The sequence below is a fragment of the Hetaerina americana genome, unplaced genomic scaffold (genome assembly GCF_022747635.1).
Source record: "Hetaerina americana unplaced genomic scaffold, ioHetAmer1.1.p SCAF_10, whole genome shotgun sequence".
Lineage (NCBI taxonomy): Eukaryota > Metazoa > Arthropoda > Insecta > Odonata > Calopterygidae > Hetaerina > Hetaerina americana.
In genome coordinates this window covers 5,109,869-5,133,657 of record NW_027286070.1, presented here as the reverse complement: position 1 = coordinate 5,133,657, position 23,789 = coordinate 5,109,869, and the positions used below count along the sequence as shown (strand labels likewise).

The 23,789-nt window shown below is 39.1% G+C and overlaps 1 protein-coding gene across 1 annotated transcript in view; it reads right to left on the bottom strand.

The window, feature by feature from the left end:
- Positions 1-9,607, bottom strand: part of Rich (Guanine nucleotide exchange factor subunit Rich) — a 74,010-nt gene extending 64,403 nt beyond the window's left edge. The window contains exons 1-3 of the mRNA XM_071598775.1: positions 9,358-9,607; positions 9,077-9,241; positions 8,512-8,619 (exon numbers count right to left, since the gene is read on the bottom strand). Coding sequence (XP_071454876.1) covers positions 8,512-8,619; positions 9,077-9,217 — 249 coding nt within the window. The 5' untranslated portion in view covers positions 9,218-9,241; positions 9,358-9,607. The remainder of the gene's footprint in view (positions 1-8,511; positions 8,620-9,076; positions 9,242-9,357) is intronic.
- Between the last annotated feature and the right edge of the window lie 14,182 nt (positions 9,608-23,789).

Here is a 23,789-nt window from a genome sequence, read left to right as displayed (position 1 = left end):
TTATTTACAAGGAGAAAATCCTTCTTTCGCTGAATTAAAACTAACATTCACCTGAAACATGATGTTATCTTTCGAAACTGTCAGTCAATCCGCTTCGACATAGCACATCGACGCAAAGTTAAGAACCATCTGGTATTAACGGCCAGACCACCCGTTTCGAAATGCAGCGTTTTCAACTGCCAAAATTTGTCTTCAAACCCGAAAATTACCCTAATGTACGATACACCAATGAATATCCTCACTTTCAGATTGCATTGGATTAAGTTGAAACGAATTCAACAACACCTTATACACAGCTAATTAAATAGTAATGCATTTATTTCCTGAAAATTTTGAAACTCGATACATTAAAAGAAAATTTTAAGACCTAAAAGTTGTACATTTCTAAACAAATATGATGGATGTACCAAAAAATTGTAGAAATGAAAACCCAGATATATTTATACAATTCGCTGGATTCAAATCGGGTCTGAGGCATGCGATAAAATAAAATATTTTTTTATTGGGGGAGGAAAAATTTCTAAGGCACATGACAATGCTAAACGGCCACCATTTTATTTGATTCTGAATTTGAATGCGAATTTTATCGCATTATCTTTCTATTGTGATTTTCTCAGTCTTCCGTAGGTCTACTTTCGTATTCATTCTACGAGGCTCTTGTTTATAGAAAATTTAATCGAGCCATACCGTCAAACAATATTTAAAAAACAACTGTACGAGTATAAAGAAGTTTGCAAAATCAATATATTCGAGCTACGTTAACATCGTATTTCAGAACATTACCACACACGCATTTTCCCATTTTTCGTTAAAGCGTCATAATATCCCAGTTGGCTTCGCACACCGCATGCGTAATTGTATCAGCTCACTTCTTGTGCGGTGGTCCGCTTAAGTGGATTTTTTTAATCGGCCGACAATCAAATTTTCAAATTATAATTACTTTCTTTGGCATTTAAATAATTAAAAACACTTAATTATGTCATTAAATCCAATCAAATACGTGTTTATTACTAAATCAATATATCTACTAGTGTCATAAAATAATTCACTCGCACGAAGTGACTTCAATATTTACTAGTTATCTAATTCGACCTTCAAGTTCGGAAAATGCTTGTTTTGCGGCCTCTTGATGGAAAAAGACTGTGCAGCACTGGTGCACAGTATGTACATTGTCACGTATAACGCTCGTCCATCAATGCCCCAATGTTTTCTTTCATTCTATTGCTCTCGTGCACTCACTCTAGCCGTTAAGGTTATCAAGGGGACCAACTCCTACAACCTCGACGAAACAAAAACGAAGGGGTGTAGGTGAAATTCACGAGGGAGGCCATAAACTTCGAGGTAAAAACAAAAGGAGAAATTGCTTTTTTTAAACAGTATTTTCTCCGATGTTAATTGTTTCATATAACACGGTCGGCTGCGTTGACGATGAGGAATCAATTGAGACTGACCGTGTTTTGTTCATATATTACACCGCGGAAGAATAATTAAAAACAATATTTCTTACACACTTGGGTGCCGGAGTGAGAAGATCAAGTGAACTGACAGGCTCACAGCACCTGGCCTGTCGAACGATACGTCAACCAAACAAGTGATTCAAGCACGAATGGCACAAAAGTAGAAACCGGGAGAGCCGCAGGACAAAAAATCAGTCTCGGTCATTTACTCACATCTCGCGCGAAAAAAAACCTTATACCGGAGAGTCGGAGAGCCTCGGGTTTCGAACAAGCCGATGCGAATCTCGACGGTGCCATATTTCACTGTCACAGAACTAGCAAAAGCGGTGACCCGTTGGATTTGAATGCCACATGCACGAATAGGAATAATTCATTCGAAGTGGATCCACATACTGGTCATAAAAGTTGGACTTTTGACGATCGCTATGAACAAATGCGTTCTAAATATCCTTTGAATTTTGAATAGATATTTTAGTACCCTGCAAGCCACCGGTTGGGTGTGTGGTAGGGGGTGAAAACACACCAGACCAATTTTGACCCGAATATTTTTACCCCTACCTCGAAATTAACCTTCGCTCCGTGGGTGATTCCCAGCCTAGCTCTAATATTTTGGAAACGCTAAAAGTTTATCATAACGTTTTACCATAAAACGCAACAATTTCAAGGAGTGAAAATCATTTCCTTTGTTTAACACTCTGAAATTGTTGCATTGTAATGCATATTAGCGGATGACTCCATCAAAATTTATTGTAGCGGCATCTCCCGCAGTTTCTTGGAATGTTTTACAAATCTAGCTGCTCTACGCTGCGCACGATCCAATTCGGCAATCAGTCCAACTTCGTAAGGATCCCACTAATACTAGAAGCGTATTCTATATGAGGCCTAACCAGCGAATAATAACATTTCTTCTCTTTAACCTTTTCATCACATTTACCCAGTACTCTTCTAATAAATCCTAATTTTTTGTTAGCTTGGCCAAATATTCCCCGTATGTGTTTCACCCAGGAGAGGTTGAGAGTGAGGGTAATGCCTCAGTGCTGCATCTATTCTACACGTTACATTTCGGTATTCCCGATGCAGTTGGCGTTCGGCAGGGAATTGCTCTTTTTCTTATAATTCACCAATATGCACTTTTTTAAGTTTAATTCTAATTGCCAAGTGTGGCGCCAGCGTTGTACAACATTAAGATCATCTGATAAAGCTGCTGTGTCCTCTGGATTACGGATATCACGGTAAACCACTGCATCGTCGGCAAATTGGCGTATCTCACTAGTGAATACGGAGTAGTAGTAGTTTTGAGAGGAGGCGACCGACAGCTGAGGTCATTTGCGCCATAGGGGATGGATAGGAAAGGATGAAGGGTGGAGAGAACCCCAGCATCGGCATTGGCCCTTTACGAAAGGCGCCAAGGGGTCCGCGGCTTAACGTCCTGTCCGACGGACGGCGTACTTACTCAAAGTGCCCTCCACAAAGCACCTCAAGTAGGCATCGAGATACCTCTGAAAAATATTCAACATCGCCGGGATTTGAACCCGCGCCCTCAGGGTGGGAAGCCAGTACGTTAGCCCCCGCACCATCTCGATCCCCCCGACTAATCTCTTGTCCCAAGATGTGCTTAATCTGTCTGGCTCTTCCTTTCCTCATTGGTTTGCTGAATATTGCCTTTTCCTCTTCCTTTTCTCATCTTCAGTATTTTACCTCGCCTTACTATTCATCAGTCTTATTCGATCTTCTGCATTTCCATGCAACAAGTCTAGATTTCTGCTCTGTTCATTCTCTCCGGAGATTCCAAAGTATGTGTGAAGTTCATATGGACCTCCATAGTATTTTATATTTGTTTAATTGAGGCGATGAGCAAATTATGAATCCATCTCTGATTTACAGAGTCGTCATATTTTTAAGACAAATCAAAATAATTAGCCGTATATATAGCGGTGATGAATGAGGGAATTTATTTTTAAATCGGGTGCCGGTGGAGCTAACTTAAGAAATGCCACCTTTAATTATTGGCGACAATAGTAGGCAATTCCCGCGCTCTTTTTTATTTATGCAGTTATTTCTAATTACTTGCATGCCATCTAGTTATTATTATTTGCATGCATTTACTAGCAATGACATGCATCTACTTGCATGCCATTAGTCACATTATTCCTGGGTAGGAATAGCGGATAGCATAAGGGAAAATATATTGCCAAGTTCAAGGCCCTAAGCATGGTAGTGAAGGGGAGAAAATTCTGAAGAGAAATTCGAAGAAGCATGAACTGCGGATGGAGGACATTACGAACGGCAATGCTATTTCAAAGACAGTTGGAAAAGGGTGTATGTTGGGTGAGGAAGTTAGGTGAGCGAGAAAGTCAACCATGGCGGATGGAATGAATGAAGGCTGACAGGATGATGAGTTGAAAAATAGATTATTGTTGCATTTGGTTCTATGTGATTCTTACCATTTTATGAGAGACTTAGTAGTGCAGCCAAAATTAGTTATGTGTTCTCCAAACATCTTTAACCATCATACTACCATAATAAAAACTACCATTTATAACAATAATGCTTAAGTCTGAAAACTTTTCACATTACCCCTTGAACTATTAAGCACCTTAATTTAGGCATATTCACATATAACTGCACAAATAATCATTTACGGTTCCAGAAATGTTACATTGCATAGTTCATGTCTTATTCTGTAACTTGGCCTATGTCATTTCAAAGATTTAAAACTAAATGAATGGAATTAAAATCAAAGCATTAAAGGTATTTTATTTCATAAATCTCAATTTTCTACACAAAGGGAAAAAAAAGATTTGAACATTTAATGCCACATTTAGTCCAAAGGCTATTTACCTCATTCAAAAGTAACTTTTACTTTGAACTGAATCTCGACCGAGCATCAATAATCCTACCCAAAAAAACAAGCCTTTATTAATCCTGACAATGAACTTGGGAAAATCAATTAAATCGAGGGATTTTTACAGTGATTTCTCATAAAAACCAACATCCCCAGAAATCAACCAAAGTAACTAAGAAGTTATTTTCAAAGTTCCTCTGATTCCACCTTCCTATTGCCCCAATCTCTCAAACAAAGAACAATACAGAGCCGATCTGTTTCCTGCAAGAGACCCCATAGAGAGAGGACTTCTACAAAACATCATTGGCTGGCATGAGAGCATCATCATTCCACAAAGAATTGATTTCATTTATTAACCCTCATCTACAAGTCTAGAATGAAAATATTTTCATGATTGTATTGCTCCCTTTCATGACCTCTCCTGGGAAGAGAAGTTAGGATAAAAATTAAAATTTATTACATGAGAATCGGGGAAATGTGATGAAAAGTTTCAAAGAGTAATGTTATCTTTCTCTAGTCGGCCTCATTTAGAAATTGCTGTCAATGAATGGGATCCTCATGAAGTTGGATTTATTGACTAATTTACCATGTGCGGCATTGATGAGTTAAATCTGTTAAACGTTGTCATTATAAACTGAGAAGTGTATTGAAGGAACTAGGTTAGGAAAAAAGGTATAGATGTTTATTCGTGGATTATATCTTTTGCATGAATTGAATGCAGGTCTCTTCAGAGATGATATTGAAAATGTCTCATCAGCCCCATTATACAAAAGCAGGGCAGATAATGACAAATAAAATTAGAGAAATGCAGTGTACAACAAATAAATTTTAGATGTCATTTTGCCTAAGAATGATTAGATATAATTGCATGTTAGCTTGCTGGAGGAGGAAAGCATTTTTCTTTTTTGTTAGAAGTAGCCTAGTATGTTCTCTCTATCTCATTCCGATTTAGTTATTGTCCTTATTGTTTCCGACAGCTCCTCTTGTATGAGTAGAGAAGTATATCTCAATTAGATACTGTACTGCATGTACCAGTAGTTATCAAGAATGTACATCAAGTTCGCACTAGCAAACAAAAACACAGAGAGCCACACATTTTTTGAATTTTTTGTGGTCAAGCCACCTTTCTCAAGGATGAGAAGGGAGAAATTGAGGAGAATGTTATATTAGAAAGGGCCAGGGATGATGCATGGAAGGGAGAGGTGGGGAAAGGTTTGAGAGGAGAAGAGTTGGGAGGGTAATTTTTAGATGCCTGAGAATAATATGGAAGGTTTTGGGAGCAGAGGGGGGATAAAAACATGTTAAGATTGGAGTAATTAATGTCTAACATTTATAACTGGGTAATTCCAGGAATCCAGGAGCCAGATAAATGCCTGCTCTATTGTTTAAGGTTTTAAGTGAAGGGCCAGAGGGTGGGCGGGATACCAAAATGGACACAATATAGCATTTATCAAAGGGAGTGTTGTGTTCCGAGGCTTGTTTTGGGGTTGTTATATTTAGGGGAGGCGACCAACAGCTGAGGTCATTTGCGCCATAGGAAATGGACAAGAAAGGATGAAGGATGGAGAGAAACCCAGCATCGACATTGGCCTACTCTTTACGAAAGGCACCAAGGGGTCCACAACTAAACAACGTCCCATTGGATGGATTGGGTACTCACTCAAAGTGCCCTCCACAAAGCACCTCACGTAATGATCGAGATACCTCTGAAATATATTCAACACCACAGGGATTTGAACCCGGGCCCTCTGGGTGGGAAGCCAGTACATTAGCCCCTGCACCATCTTGATCCCCCTTGTTTTGGGATTGGGATTACTTCAATCAGGGAAGAATTCTTGTCTCACTCCAATCAACCTCAAAGCAATAGAGCAGGCATTTATCTGGCTGTTAAATGATGAACACAATGTATATTTTCACTGTTCTTAGTAGAAAAATACATTGTGTTCTTCATTTAATGAACTTCCACAAATTTCAGCCAGAAATCATCAAATATATATATATCTGCTCAGAATAGGGAGTAAGGATATTTTGTTTACATGGCATGAAATTAGCAGAATAATAGTTAAACAGTAATTGACTGAAGAGAGAGGGTGAATATTTGGGAGGGGACTTCCATGAAGGGTGACGATGAATACATTTTTCATCAGAATTTCACCAACATACAATTTTTATGAAAAACAACGAGAATTTTACAGCCATTCTGGTCAGCATAGTCACTTGACTGAAACACTGGCTAAATTTTTGTGTTTTAATAAACATTCATTTATTTTTTATTTATCGCCTTTTAATTGGGGCAAGATTGAGACTTTTTAGCTCCTCCTCCCATCCAACCCCTACACACTACATTGAAAACAATTATACAAACACCCATGCTCTAGATGGAGGAAAATCCACCTAGGTGTGAATCGAACCTGGGTGAGGGCAAGGATATTACCCCACCGTCACTGGGGCTGACAACATTATACATACATGAAATAACTAATAGAAATATAGTCAAGCGAATGGGTTAGATTACACTGGTTGAATTGATAAGAAAATTCAACAGAAGACAGTGACTATGAAGCAGGAGAGTAAAAATATTATTATTAGGTATAAAATTAGTCTCAATAAATCCAGTTGGGAGTGAAGAGTACCAACAAAGAAGTATTCATCGGGAAGAAGAAATGCAGAGTGTACACAATGAAGCCAAGAAAAATACTTTGGAATCCATGAGGATAGGATCACTTATAAGTGAAGTTGGACTAACTCAGCAAATGGCTAATAAAGAGATTACAGCAGATAAGAGATAGCAAAGTATGACTCATTAAGAATAAATGGCTAAGTTAAAAAAGTTTTGACAGTTTAACAGAAACATTGGTTTGATAAAAAACAATTCGTGTGTCTATTACCATTATGATTGCACGCATAAGTTTAAAATAGAGTGTGATGCAAAGACTATTTATTATACCACATCATGGTTAAATACATTATTAGGACGGGTGTTTAATTAGCAAAGCTTGCCTGGAGCCACTTTATATTAGGATCATATCTGCCAATTGTGTTCATTTAATTCAAGTTTAAGAAAAAGGATGGTACGTAAAGAGAATATAATATTTTGATATTTTAAAAAGCACAAAAAAAAGCCCATGAAAAAAATTTTATACGATTAAAAAAGAATTCGCACAATGTATACAACCAAAGATTTTAAAAAGAGATAGCTCTGACAGCAGATGAAATATTACAATGGTTAAATTGAGGATGAAGAGTAATGCAGTGGCTTTGGGATATATTATTACATAGATTAGAGATAAGAAGATGGCAAAATGGCATTACAGATCAGAGGAAAGTGACTTCTCGATAATTAAATGATAAACTCGGTTGGGAAAACTGATGAAAAGCACTGTGTTGTTATGTGGAGATATTTCAGAGGTATGTGGGGTGCAAAAGGATTATTCACATGTTAAAAGGAAAAGGGATGACATCAACAAGATGAAAAATTTTGGAGAGGTAATAATACTTGTAATCAATAAATTGTTAAATACTTTCATTAAATTATGCCTGTATAAAATACATATGCATGAAAAACAGCTAAGCAACAGGAAATAAACTTATACCGAATATATTTTGAAAATTAAGAATAGATAGAGACTTATGCCAAGGAAAAATGACCACAAAAATGTGATATTCAGCAAAGTTTAATGATATTTTAATAATTTTAGTATATAATATGACATCCTTATAATGTTATCACCTTTGACAGAGAAATCAACTATTCCATTTTCCAATGTTTCTGAGTAATTAGTGAAAAACTAACACATCAACTGGTTTAAAAAAACTGGTACCTAACTCATATTACTAACACTACCCCGTTATTTAATTCAACAAATAATATTAAACTTTCAACAGTAACACCTTACCAATATTTTACAAAACCAAGTCGCGATACTTCTGTCACATTTATTTGGTCTCAAACAAATTTACCTATTAATACTCGTGCCTAATACACCGTTATGGTTTCTTCTCACTTAAAAAAAATCAAATAAAAATATTAAGCTATATAAAATGATATGAATAATGAATAAAATATAATAATCTAACGGTCACTGAAGTAAATGTATGAAGTTGTTGACGAGTGTTAACAGATCAATTAGTTTGCAGAGATTGGCTTCCGCGGTTCTCAATCAAATATGTAGGAGGTACTATACACAATGAAGTATTAGCATAACTTACTGCAACAACAAGCATAGATGAATCTGGTCTCCATTCCACTAGTTCATTCATACCAACATCATCTACGGATTCTTGAGATCGACGATAAGAAACTATTGGTACACATGGCTGTAAAAATGACAACATAACATATGTATAGAAATATTTTGATATTGATTTTAGGCACAGAATTTAAAATAAAAATGTATTTTTAAGGTAATAATTTACATTTTAAAACTAAACACAACCCATATTGAAAAGCATTAGCATTATTGTCATTTCAAGATGTTAATACAAGGTAACTCGGGTCGTTTCAAATTTTAGTGTGGTGAGTAACAATAAGAAATAAATACAAAAAAGAAATACCACAGAGTTATTGCAATCCCAGTATTCCTTTTGTTCAAGTATTATTACTTTAAACATTTCTAACTAATGCAACTGCTAACTAAAGCAACTCTCTTCATTAGTAGCTAGAATATCATGCCAGTATTATATGTTCCATGATTTGGTGTCTAAATTTAATTTAGCGATAGAATTTAAACTCATTGTAAGTTTACATAGATCATAAGCTCGAAAAAATACTCACTTTGCAATACCATATTGACAATGAATCGTCCGTCAATATTGCAAGTAACAGCTTATCCCTATTGCAAACTACTTGACGAATTGAACAAAGGCCCAACTGGGGTACACTTAGCACTTTAGGCCATCCTATAGGAAAATACATTTTGACTTCTTGTGTCACCAAGACCTAAACAGAAAGTGGGAGTGGAAGGATTAGAAGCATGGTTAAAATTATTTACGTCGAAAACTCAATAATCAAAATTAATACACAGGCGAGTTATTCAAAAAAATCAAATAACATACCCTGTCACATTAACGTTCCCATTAATGAATAACTGGAACGAAAGCATTCGAGCCTACAATACCAAGTTTAGGAAAACATCACCGAACACTTTGTTTAAAAACACTACACACGCAGCAGAACCGATTCACATATCTAAGCATAGAATGCAATTAATTGAAAGAAACTTCATCAATGTGTCGGAAAAACAGTAACGATTACATTGTAATCGCCAACTACGGTTCCATCCTGATAATTCATCACTACGATCAGTTGATACTTCATTCGAACGCTTTTCGTTTCGCGAATGTCAGCTAATGTGGTTAAAGTGCAACTTAACTGAACTTGGCCCACGACGAGCTAGCCCACGGCTATCCACCGGCCGTTGGAGCTCTGGATTTTTCAGTCATACCAACGTAAATATTTTTGCACGACGTAACTAAGTAAATCCCCTAAACCATTGCAATAATCCGACTACAACGGACACACTAAACCCAGTGAGACTCCCTGTAACCACTTGCAATTGTAAGACCGGGATGAATTATGTAGTAAACGATATAGGGCCCTAGAATGAACTCTACACTGAAGGTAGCCCAAGCGGGAAGTCGTCTTTCATATCAAAAACTATGAGGTCCTAACGAAAACGTTTTCGACAATATCTGCTGAACTACAGAAGTACCTTTCTTGAAAATCACCAAAAACACTCGGCAATCCCTGCTCTATCACGGCATAGGCATAAAAACCACATCCATAGGCTAATGTAGCATCCAGGGCCCAGTGCAGTCCAAAGGGTCGCCCTTTCATACCAAAAATAAGAAATTACTTAACAATTTCTACTAAACTAGAACATTTTTTTCTCTAAATTTCACAATACACCATAGGCTACACATGTACTTTCAACAGTCTTTCGCTTACCCCATGCTCCTGGCCTAGTTTAGTAACCAGGGCCCAATTACCTCACCTCAGTCGTCATCTCACACGAGAAAACACAAAGTACTTCACAATATCTCCTAAACTAGAACATTTTTTTCTCTAATTTTCACCATACACCCTGAGCTACACATGTACTTCAAGCAGTCTTTCGCTTACCCCATGCTCCTGGCCTAGTTTAGTAACCAGGGCCCAATTATCTCACCTCAGTCGTCATCTCACACGAAAAAACACAAAGTACTTCACAATATCTCCTAAACTAGAACATTTTTTTCTCTAATTTTCAACAATACACCATACGCTACACATGTACTTTCAGCAGTATTTCGCTTACCCCATGCTCCTGGCCTAGTTTAGTAACCAGGGCCCAATTATCTCACCTCGGTCGTCATCTCACACGAAAAAACACAAAGTACTTCAGAATATCTCCTAAACTAGAACATTTTTTTCTCTAATTTTCACAATACACCCTAGGCTATACATGTACTTTCAGCAGTCTTTCGCTTACCCCATGCTCCTGGCCTAGTTTAGTAGCCAGGGCCGATTAAAAGTGACTACGACACGACACTGAACTTGGCCCACGGCAAAGGGTTATCTCAGCTGATTTTCTAAGAATTTCAAAATATCTCCTAAACTAGAACATTTGTTTCTCTAATTTTCACAATACACCATACGCTACACATGTACTTTCAGCAGTATTTCGCTTACCCCATGCTCCTGGCCTAGTTTAGTAACCAGGGCCCAATTACCTCACCTCAGTCGTCATCTCACAAGAGAAAACACAAAGTACTTCACAATATCTCCTAAACTAGAACATTTTTTTCTCTAACTTTCACCATACACCCTGAGCTACACATGTACTTCAAGCAGTCTTTCGCTTACCCCATGCTCCTGGCCTAGTTTAGTAACCAGGGCCCTATTACCTCACCTCAGTCGTCATCTCACACGAAAAAACACAAAGTACTTCAGAATATCTCCTAAACTAGAACATTTTTTTCTCTAATTTTCACAATACACCCTAGGCTATACATGTACTTTCAGCAGTCTTTCGCTTACCCCATGCTCCTGGCCTAGTTTAGTAGCCAGGGCCGATTAAAAGTGACTACGACACGACACTGAACTTGGCCCACGGCAAAGGGTTATCTCAGCTGATTTTCTAAGAATTTCAAAATATCTCCTAAACTAGAACATTTTTTTCTCTAATTTTCACAATACACCATACGCTACACATGTACTTTCAGCAGTATTTCGCTTACCCCATGCTCCTGGCCTAGTTTAGTAACCAGGGCCCAATTACCTCACCTCAGTCGTCACCTCACACGAGAAAACACAAAGTACTTCACAATATCTCCTAAACTAGAACATTTTTTTCTCTAATTTTCACCTTACACATTAGGCTACACATGTACTTTCAGCAGTCTTTCGCTTACCCCATGCTCCTGGCCTAGTTTAGTAACCAGGGCCCAATTACCTCACCTCAGTCGTCATCTCAAACGAAAAAACACAAAGTACTTCACAATATCTCCTAAACTAGAACATTTTTTTCTCTAATTTTCACCATACACCCTAGGCTATACATGTACTTTCAGCAGTCTTTCACTTACCCCATGCTCCTGGCCTAGTTTAGTAGCCAGGGCCGATTAAAAGTGACTACGACACGACACTGAACTTGGCCCACGGCAAAGGGTTATCTCAGCTGATTTTCTAAGAATTTCAAAATATCTCCTAAACTAGAACATATTTTTCTCTAATTTTCACAATACACATTAGGCTACACATGTACTTTCAGCAGTATTTCGCTTACCCCATGCTCCTGGCCTAGTTTAGTAACCAGGGCCCAATTACCTCACCTCAGTCGTCACCTCACACGAGAAAACACAAAGTACTTCACAATATCTCCTAAACTAGAACATTTTTTTCTCTAAATTTCACCATACACCCTGACCTACACATCTACTTCAAGCAGTCTTTCGCTTACCCCATGCTCCTGGCCTAGTTTAGTAACCAGGGCCCAATTACCTCACCTCAGTCGTCATCTCACAAGAGAAAACACAAAGTACTTCAGAATATCTCCTAAACTAGAACATTTTTTTCTCTAATTTTCACAATACACCCTAGGCTATACATGTACTTTCAGCAGTCTTTCGCTTACCCCATGCTCCTGGCCTAGTTTAGTAACCAGGGCCCAATTACCTCACCTCAGTCGTCACCTCACACGAGAAAACACAAAGTACTTCACAATATCTCCTAAACTAGAACATTTTTTTCTCTAATTTTCACAATACACCATACGCTACACATGTACTTTCAGCAGTATTTCGCTTACCCCATGCTCCTGGCCTAGTTTAGTAACCAGGGCCCAATTACCTCACCTCAGTCGTCATCTCACACGAGAAAACACAAAGTACTTCACAATATCTCCTAAACTAGAACATTTTTTTCTCTAATTTTCACCTTACACATTAGGCTACACATGTACTTTCAGCAGTCTTTCGCTTACCCCATGCTCCTGGCCTAGTTTAGTAACCAGGGCCCAATTACCTCACCTCAGTCGTCACCTCACACGAGAAAACACAAAGTACTTCACAATATCTCCTAAACTAGAACATTTTTTTCTCTAATTTTCACAATACACCATACGCTACACATGTACTTTCAGCAGTATTTCGCTTACCCCATGCTCCTGGCCTAGTTTAGTAACCAGGGCCCAATTACCTCACCTCAGTCGTCATCTCACACGAGAAAACACAAAGTACTTCACAATATCTCCTAAACTAGAACATTTTTTTCTCTAATTTTCACCTTACACATTAGGCTACACATGTACTTTCAGCAGTCTTTCGCTTACCCCATGCTCCTGGCCTTGTTTAGTAGCCAGGGCCGTTTAAAAGTGACTACGACACGACACTGAACTTGGCCCACGGTAAAGGGTTATCTCAGCTGATTTTCTAAGAATTTCAAAATATCTCCTAAACTAGAACATATTTTTCTCTAATTTTCACAATACACATTAGGCTACACATGTACTTTCAGCAGTATTTCGCTTACCCCTTGCTCCTGGCATAGTTTAGTAACCAGGGCCCAATTACCTCACCTCAGTCGTCATCTCACACGAAAAAACACAAAGTACTTCACAATATCTCCTAAACTAGAACATTTTTTTCTCTAAATTTCACCATACACCCTGACCTACACATCTACTTCAAGCAGTCTTTCGCTTACCCCATGCTCCTGGCCTAGTTTAGTAACCAGGGCCCAATTACCTCACCTCAGTCGTCATCTCACAAGAGAAAACACAAAGTACTTCACAATATCTTCTAAACTAGAACATTTTTTTCTCTAATTTTCACCATACACCCTGAGCTACACATGTACTTCAAGCAGTCTTTCGCTTACCCCATGCTCCTGGCCTAGTTTAGTAACCAGGGCCCTATTACCTCACCTCAGTCGTCATCTCACACGAAAAAACACAAAGTACTTCACAATATCTCCTAAACTAGAACATTTTTTTCTCTAAATTTCACCATACACCCTGACCTACACATCTACTTCAAGCAGTCTTTCGCTTACCCCATGCTCCTGGCCTAGTTTAGTAACCAGGGCCCAATTACCTCACCTCAGTCGTCATCTCACAAGAGAAAACACAAAGTACTTCACAATATCTTCTAAACTAGAACATTTTTTTCTCTAATTTTCACCATACACCCTGAGCTACACATGTACTTCAAGCAGTCTTTCGCTTACCCCATGCTCCTGGCCTAGTTTAGTAACCAGGGCCCTATTACCTCACCTCAGTCGTCATCTCACACGAAAAAACACAAAGTACTTCAGAATATCTCCTAAACTAGAACATTTTTTTTCTAATTTTCACAATACACCCTAGGCTATACATGTACTTTCAGCAGTCTTTCGCTTACCCCATGCTCCTGGCCTAGTTTAGTAGCCAGGGCCGATTAAAAGTGACTACGACACGACACTGAACTTGGCCCACGGCAAAGGGTTATCTCAGCTGATTTTCTAAGAATTTCAAAATATCTCCTAAACTAGAACATTTTTTTCTCTAATTTTCACAATACACCATACGCTACACATGTACTTTCAGCAGTATTTCGCTTACCCCATGCTCCTGGCCTAGTTTAGTAACCAGGGCCCAATTACCTCACCTCAGTCGTCACCTCACACGAGAAAACACAAAGTACTTCACAATATCTCCTAAACTAGAACATTTTTTTCTCTAATTTTCACCTTACACATTAGGCTACACATGTACTTTCAGCAGTCTTTCGCTTACCCCATGCTCCTGGCCTAGTTTAGTAACCAGGGCCCAATTACCTCACCTCAGTCGTCATCTCAAACGAAAAAACACAAAGTACTTCACAATATCTCCTAAACTAGAACATTTTTTTCTCTAATTTTCACCATACACCCTAGGCTATACATGTACTTTCAGCAGTCTTTCACTTACCCCATGCTCCTGGCCTAGTTTAGTAGCCAGGGCCGATTAAAAGTGACTACGACACGACACTGAACTTGGCCCACGGCAAAGGGTTATCTCAGCTGATTTTCTAAGAATTTCAAAATATCTCCTAAACTAGAACATATTTTTCTCTAATTTTCACAATACACATTAGGCTACACATGTACTTTCAGCAGTATTTCGCTTACCCCATGCTCCTGGCCTAGTTTAGTAACCAGGGCCCAATTACCTCACCTCAGTCGTCACCTCACACGAGAAAACACAAAGTACTTCACAATATCTCCTAAACTAGAACATTTTTTTCTCTAAATTTCACCATACACCCTGACCTACACATCTTCTTCAAGCAGTCTTTCGCTTACCCCATGCTCCTGGCCTAGTTTAGTAACCAGGGCCCAATTACCTCACCTCAGTCGTCATCTCACAAGAGAAAACACAAAGTACTTCAGAATATCTCCTAAACTAGAACATTTCTTTCTCTAATTTTCACAATACACCCTAGGCTATACATGTACTTTCAGCAGTCTTTCGCTTACCCCATGCTCCTGGCCTAGTTTAGTAACCAGGGCCCAATTACCTCACCTCAGTCGTCACCTCACACGAGAAAACACAAAGTACTTCACAATATCTCCTAAACTAGAACATTTTTTTCTCTAATTTTCACAATACACCATACGCTACACATGTACTTTCAGCAGTATTTCGCTTACCCCATGCTCCTGGCCTAGTTTAGTAACCAGGGCCCAATTACCTCACCTCAGTCGTCATCTCACACGAGAAAACACAAAGTACTTCACAATATCTCCTAAACTAGAACATTTTTTTCTCTAATTTTCACCTTACACATTAGGCTACACATGTACTTTCAGCAGTCTTTCGCTTACCCCATGCTCCTGGCCTAGTTTAGTAACCAGGGCCCAATTACCTCACCTCAGTCGTCACCTCACACGAGAAAACACAAAGTACTTCACAATATCTCCTAAACTAGAACATTTTTTTCTCTAATTTTCACAATACACCATACGCTACACATGTACTTTCAGCAGTATTTCGCTTACCCCATGCTCCTGGCCTAGTTTAGTAACCAGGGCCCAATTACCTCACCTCAGTCGTCATCTCACACGAGAAAACACAAAGTACTTCACAATATCTCCTAAACTAGAACATTTTTTTCTCTAATTTTCACAATACACCATACGCTACACATGTACTTTCAGCAGTATTTCGCTTACCCCATGCTCCTGGCCTAGTTTAGTAACCAGGGCCCAATTACCTCACCTCAGTCGTCATCTCACACGAGAAAACACAAAGTACTTCACAATATCTCCTAAACTAGAACATTTTTTTCTCTAATTTTCACCTTACACATTAGGCTACACATGTACTTTCAGCAGTCTTTCGCTTACCCCATGCTCCTGGCCTTGTTTAGTAGCCAGGGCCGTTTAAAAGTGACTACGACACGACACTGAACTTGGCCCACGGTAAAGGGTTATCTCAGCTGATTTTCTAAGAATTTCAAAATATCTCCTAAACTAGAACATATTTTTCTCTAATTTTCACAATACACATTAGGCTACACATGTACTTTCAGCAGTATTTCGCTTACCCCATGCTCCTGGCATAGTTTAGTAACCAGGGCCCAATTACCTCACCTCAGTCGTCATCTCACACGAAAAAACACAAAGTACTTCACAATATCTCCTAAACTAGAACATTTTTTTCTCTAATTTTCACCATACACCCTAGGCTATACATGTACTTTCAGCAGTCTTTCGCTTACCCCATGCTCCTGGCCTAGTTTAGTAGCCAGGGCCGATTAAAAGTGACTACGACACGACACTGAACTTGGCCCACGGCAAAGGGTTATCTCAGCTGATTTTCTAAGAATTTCAAAATATCTCCTAAACTAGAACATTTTTTTCTCTAATTTTCACAATACACCATACGCTACACATGTACTTTCAGCAGTATTTCGCTTACCCCATGCTCCTGGCCTAGTTTAGTAACCAGGGCCCAATTACCTCACCTCAGTCGTCACCTCACACGAGAAAACACAAAGTACTTCACAATATCTCTTAAACTAGAACATTTTTTTCTCTAATTTTCACCTTACACATTAGGCTACACATGTACTTTCAGCAGTCTTTCGCTTACCCCATGCTCCTGGCCTAGTTTAGTAACCAGGGCCCAATTACCTCACTTCAGTCGTCATCTCAAACGAAAAAACACAAAGTACTTCACAATATCTCCTAAACTAGAACATTTTTTTCTCTAATTTTCACCATACACCCTAGGCTATACATGTACTTTCAGCAGTCTTTCGCTTACCCCATGCTCCTGGCCTAGTTTAGTAACCAGGGCCCAATTACCTCACCTCAGTCGTCATCTCACACGAAAAAACACAAAGTACTTCACAATATCTCCTAAACTAGAACATTTTTTTCTCTAATTTTCAACAATACACCATACGCTACACATGTACTTTCAGCAGTATTTCGCTTACCCCATGCTCCTTGCCTAGTTTAGTAACCAGGGCCCAACATAAGTGACAACGACACGACACTGAACTTGGCCCATGGAGATAGGTTTTTTTATAGTTTGTTCTTTTATGCACTCAATATTATCTGAAATACGACCGTTTTTTTCTTCTTTTCAGTGTCACATAGTAGACCAATGTTGTAATGGAAACACAACAAGTCAGCAATCTGTTTTCTAATTCATTACTTACAGGTTCTTTTTCAATTTAGCACCATATTCCGGTCACAGATTCCTCACTTTCACACTTCCTCCTGATTCTTCACTCCTCTCCATTTTCTTTCTCTGATGTCTTGAGCTGCGAAGATGGGATTGAATGAAAAGGTCTTAGAAGGTATGTATGGATAACCTTTTTTTTATATTATTGGTAGTGTTCATTTATACATCACGGTTTTAGTTTATCTGCAAGTTATTCCACATCACCCGAAGAGGTTACTCGCTAGATGCGTTTCTCTTTGTGCTTGGAGAAGAAACGAGCGAAAAAGAGATCCCCGGGAGGCATATGAGAAACCGCTCGCTCTTTCCCTTAATAAAAAGGGAGCATCTCCCGCTCTGATTTAAGGGATTAACTTTTGTTTAATTTTTTTCAACAATATATTCATACCTTTGATGTTCAAATGAATTCCGTCTAACCGCTTCCTGTTTGGGTGCCCTATCCACCTGAAAGAAATATTGTGAGTGTTGAACTTCTTATTCAAATTTTACGGAAGAATATTTAAGAATATCGATTACCTCTCAAAATATTGTGTTTTTATCGTTCCGTTGGCATTGACGAATAAGCTTGCCGCGTCAATCACCCTTATCCCCCCTAATAATGAAAGTAGCAGAAGATATATTTTTTATCTGTGTGAAAAAGGAATAAAAAAGACATAAACACAGTAATCAACCCGAAGGTCGGTTTGGTAGGTGATGGTAGTCACCCATTACTAAGCTTGACGGCGTGTGAAATCCCCACATTGGGGTAGGAGGGCCAGTTCCTTTCCTTGTGCTGGCCGGTTATGTTTTCCCAGGAAGACCTGCTACCCGAAAAATTACTCTAGCTTGGGTGGAGCTGCTGGTGTCCATAGACTCGCCCGAGAATGGAACCCGGGCCTTCTACTCTGTAGTGAAACGCTCAACCCCTAGGACTACCGCGACCGTCGAAAAAGAAATATGTAAGGACATTTTGTGAACTTACTTTTTCGCCAATTCAAAATTGCTTTGTTTAATGCCTCCAGAAGTGCCCTATATTTGGAACAATGCCAAAACCTTGGTGCTGGTATCACGGTTAACAGTGTTATTCTGCATCCCCTGTTCCATAAAGTTCTCACTAAGGAGCAGTAGCTACCCCTTAATGAGTGAAACTTAGTCCCCTGTAATTAAATCAGTCAGCAATGGTGGGCATATTAATTAATGTTATCGTCTCTCAAGTTTAAATGGGTGAACATAATACCTTAGTGAAGTCATTGCAACCAATCAATACAATGACTTCTTCGTTTATCGCGTTAACAATTTGGGTCCTCCTCTTCAACTCCTCGGTTGTCTGTCCTGAGACACACATTCCGATACGGGCAGGATGAACTATAAAACCACGAAGTAAATGATATTAGAAATAAGCAAAACTACCGTATGAAAGAGTAATCCTCATAAAATCCAACGGACCATCTTGCAGCCTATACCCAATGTTTGAGGCGACCCTAACAAAGAAGGAGTCACCCAACATCTCCGCCCCGAACACTTTTGGTCTCTCATTCTGAAACGAAGGAAACAACATAGAAAGTACCTTAAATGTAGAAAGTGGAAAATTTGATGACACAAAAAAATGTAATTCGTATAACGGGGACACATTTTTACGATTGCATAAAGTACGTGAGAAGATGAAATGTGCAGGTCACTAACCACGGGAATCATTGTTGTAACTGAAGAAAAATGTTCACATCTCTTTGAAAGTTGACGGACGCGCCTAGATAAAAAATGTCACGTGTTTCTTTATTCGTGGAGAGGATTCATGGGTGGACAATCCCTATTGGCTTGAACGACGGACGAAAACGAATTGGGAGGCGAAGGGTGTTGGTCGACCATCGGTTAAGGGTAAATCCTGGTTAAACCCAAATAGGAGAGGTCCCACTGCGTCAATAATCAAGTGAAAGGGGAAATACTGCCGAGGACATCAACAATAGCCATCGCTCTCGAGGCGAACCCCGTCTCAGCGGGGAGCATGCCTTTGGGTTCAAGGTTGGTGCGTACTCGGGCACGAATTCTTCCATCGCGTATCGGTTTTCCCGGAGGTGATTCCAGTGCCATTCTTCAATTAATTGGAAAAGACAAAGCTTTTGCAGCAGTCGTCATGCCAACGTTGTTCCTTTAATGACACCAATCTTCCGATTTCCTGAAAATTTCGTTATCATCTAAACACAAGTGTACGCATGCAAAGCATTCCCCGCTAGCCACCGCGAGGACGTACGGTGGCGGGTGTGACGTCATCAGCCGCATAAGAACATTCCCGATGGTCACACCTGAACACAAAGATTTGTTTTATCGTGCACTGGAACAAGTTCATCACGCGAAAGAAGGGACTTACATGGATAAATATTCAATTACAGGATACGTATAATAAAATCATGCGGGAGAATATTAATGAAGATGGGTCTATTAAATACAAAAACATTCAGGTAGTCAGGGAAATATATGCACAGCCAATGGTATTTGTCTACGCGCTTGCGATCATATCTATTTTTATCTTCATTGGTCCAAGGAAAAAAAGACACTTTAAATCCATCCATCTACATTCCATCTACAATCTTTTTCCCTGATTTTACGTGATCTACCATTGCACCTGTAATTCAACCAACGGTGAAGTAGTGGCTCTCATGCTAATTATTCTAATAGTGTGTCGACGTTGCTACCTTGTTCGTTGCGGGTTTTCACTAACCTAGCTGCTCTACGTTGCACTGGAGCTTGTTCCAAAATTAAGGCAATGTCGTGAGGATGCCATACACCTGCGGTATTTTTTAGGTTGGGCCAAAATAATGTGGAATGAGAAAGCTCTTTAACCCTGTCATTATAATGCCCAAGCATCCTTTAGATGAATCCTAACTTTTATTTTGCAACTTTAACGATTGTCTTTCACCCAGGACGTATCCTTAGTTATCGTTACAACGAAGTTTTTACCGTTTCTAAGCTTGCTACGTCGTTTCCCTGTTTAGTGAGTTTTCGGGAGAAATTCTTTCGCTCCAAGAATTTATCGAAAGACATTTATTCATTTGTTATCCTGGCACCACTTTTGAATGGAATGATTCCCAGGTTCCCTTTGATTCCCCATAGTTCCTAATGATTGAATGATTCTTAATTATTCCCTATCTTCATTACTGGATATTTCCCTATGCTATTGGCACTCGTATATCACTGCATCGTCAGCAAATGTGGATCTCAAGTTTATAATAAACTTCGTTTGTAAACATCGCAGCAACGTGAGTGTTATTATTGCCAGACATGAAAACGAGTTGGGCGAAAAGAGGTAGTTGTGTCTCACAAGATCTACCTCTTCGTGATCCATGATGGATTGTAATCAATAAAAAAACGTTTTAGAAATGTAACCCCTGGATGAGAGTTGTAGAGGAAGGAAGACATTAAGCATGCTGGAAAGCATGAAGGGAGATGAAAAGGACGCGCAGTTATTTCAGGACCCTACAAGCCACCGCTGGGGTGTTTGGCTGAGGGTGAATACACACCAGACTAATTTTGAGAAGAATATGGCCCCTACTGCGGCGCGGCAATGTTATTCTGATCCCCTATCGGTCGTGAAAAAATAGCATCTTGAATCCATCTATTCTACACTTATTCATTCTAACTTTATTGACAAGATGCCTCCTACCGTAGTATGATGGGGGTGATAATAAATGTTCAACCTCACTGATACAGAGACATCCTTCCAATTTATCCAAGAGATTGAATATGTAATTTAATTTTCGCTATGTGAGTGATTCCCAGCCTGGTTCCTCTAATATTTTGGATACGCTACTAAGTTGTTGTTTTGCGGTATATGTGTTTGCATGAGTGTTGGATGAAGGGATTTTTGCATGATTGTGTGCGCTGCTGTGGGTGTAATTTTCCACGTTGTTGTTTTGCATGTGGTATTGTTCCTTTTTACGGTTGGTGAACTAACACCCCCCGCCACACGCCCTTGCGGCGGCTTGCGGGGTATTATGTAGATGTAGATGTAGAAGTTTATCATTGTACAAATCTAGCTCCTCAGCGATGAACGCGATCTATTTTCGCAATCAATCCAACTTCGTCAGGATTCCTTTTTGATGATTCATTAACGCCTTTCATGGGGAGCACATATCGGGACAATATGCGGATCGGCTTTAAAGAAATTGGCTTCATAACACGGGTGGTGGGGAAATGTAATTAAAAAATAAAAAAGTTAAAGGGAGGTGTTATTTGGCTCTGGTTAGACCCTCATTAGGAATATGCTGAAAGGGTTTGGGATCCTTGGGAGAAAATTTGGCAAAAAGAATTAGATGAAGTCCAGAGAAAATCCGCTAGATTCGTTCAAAATTGTTATGATAAGAACAAGCGTGACAGGTCTCTTAGGGGAATTAGGCTGGGAACCACTTGAGTTACGAAGAGAACAAGCGAGGCTTAGACTTTTATAAAGGTTCAGAACAAACGAGTTTAACTATGACACTGAAGGAATCATAATGGCCCCACACTACTTAGGTAGATCAGAACACAAAGATAAAATAAGGGAGATAGATTCCAAGACAGATAGGTACAAATACTCATTCTTTCCCCGAAAAATCAGAAATCATAATAGTAAGAAACCGAAGACAATTTAGAAATATTAAAAACATTGAATTTACAAGTCGGAACAAAATTAAACATTGCAAAGATGTTAGGTATACTTTCAGGTGCATGCGTATGTTAGTTTGTAGTTTGAGTGTTTGCAGGTGTGTGGGGTGTAAGTGTTCTTGCATGAATGTATGCCATTTTTGTGGATGTATGATTTTGTGGTTTTTGCATGCGGTTTTTTTTTCTTTTCTAAATTACGGGTGGTGTCCTAACACCCCCGCCACACGCCCTTGCGGCGGCTTGCGGGGTATTAAGTACATGTAGATTCCATATACTAGCAGCATATTCTAAACGAGGCCTAACCAGCGAAAGATAACATTTCTCTTTCACCTTTTCATCACATATACCCAGTACTCTTCGGATAAATCCTAACTTTTTGTTAGCTTATCCACAAATTTCCCGTATGTGCCACGAGAGGTCGTGAGTCAGGGTAACGCCTAGGCATTTAATTCAATTTACTCATCCCATGTCGGTGTTTCCAATGCAGTAGTCGTTCGTGTGGGAATTGGAATTTTTCTAAAAATTTATCATGACGCATATTTTGAAGTTTAATTTTAATTTCCAAGGGTCGCACCAGCATTGTATAGCATTATGGTTATCTGAAAATGCTGCTGTGTCCTCAGGATCGCGGATATCACGGTAAACCACTACATCGTCGGCAAATAAACGTATCTTACTGAGTAGGAATAAAAGAGGTCCCGTAACATTTCCCCGGAGGATAAGCTGAAGTGAATTCAACTGCATCAGATGCAACAGCATATGTGACCTCCCTTCATACGCCGAGAATCAGAAAAGATAACCTCCATTCAATGCGTACATTTCAGATAATACATTTTTTATTTATTAATATATACCCAGCAAGCCACGGCCAGAGTGCTTGGCAGGGGGTGAAAACACACCAGGATAATGTTGACCCGGATATTTTTACCCTTACCGCGGTCGAACAATGTCATTATGATCCCCTATCGTTCGTGGAAAAAATGTCAACTTAAATCTATCTGTTCTACACTTAATCTCTGTAATTTTATTTGCATGATATCTCCTACCGTAGTGCGATTTGGCGAATAAAACATTTTCAACATCATTCCTTGAAGAGACGTCGTTTCAATCCTGCGAAAGGTTTAATCTTTTATTTCACCTTCGCTCCGCGAGTGATTCCGAGCCTAGCTGCTCTAATATTTTGGATACAGTATCAAAACAACGTTTTACAAATCTAACTAAATAAGGAGAATACAAATTTATCTGGAAACACATTAAGCGCAATATATTCCCTGGACCCGATGAAATATTTTCAATCATGTATTATTAGAACAATGATGTATGATTAATAATGACATTAATTATGTGCTATTAAAATAATATTATTACAAAATGTATAATAACCCCATCTTCCAACGGTAGGCGAAATCATGTCCACCAAAAAAGACGGATTATGTATTGGGAAGAAAAAATTTCGTGTGTCAGTTTTTCCAGGTGCCATAAGGGATCACAATTGCCTTGCCCGACCGCGGGAGTAGGAGAAAAAATCTGGTCAAAATAGATCTGCTGTGTATTAACCTCCAGCCGCACACCCTAGCGGTGGCTTGCAGGGCACTAATATTGTTTTTTAACTTTATATGTAACCATCCTCCACTTTCCACATGCTCAAACTGGATTTAGTCATGCCAACGCACTTCCAAT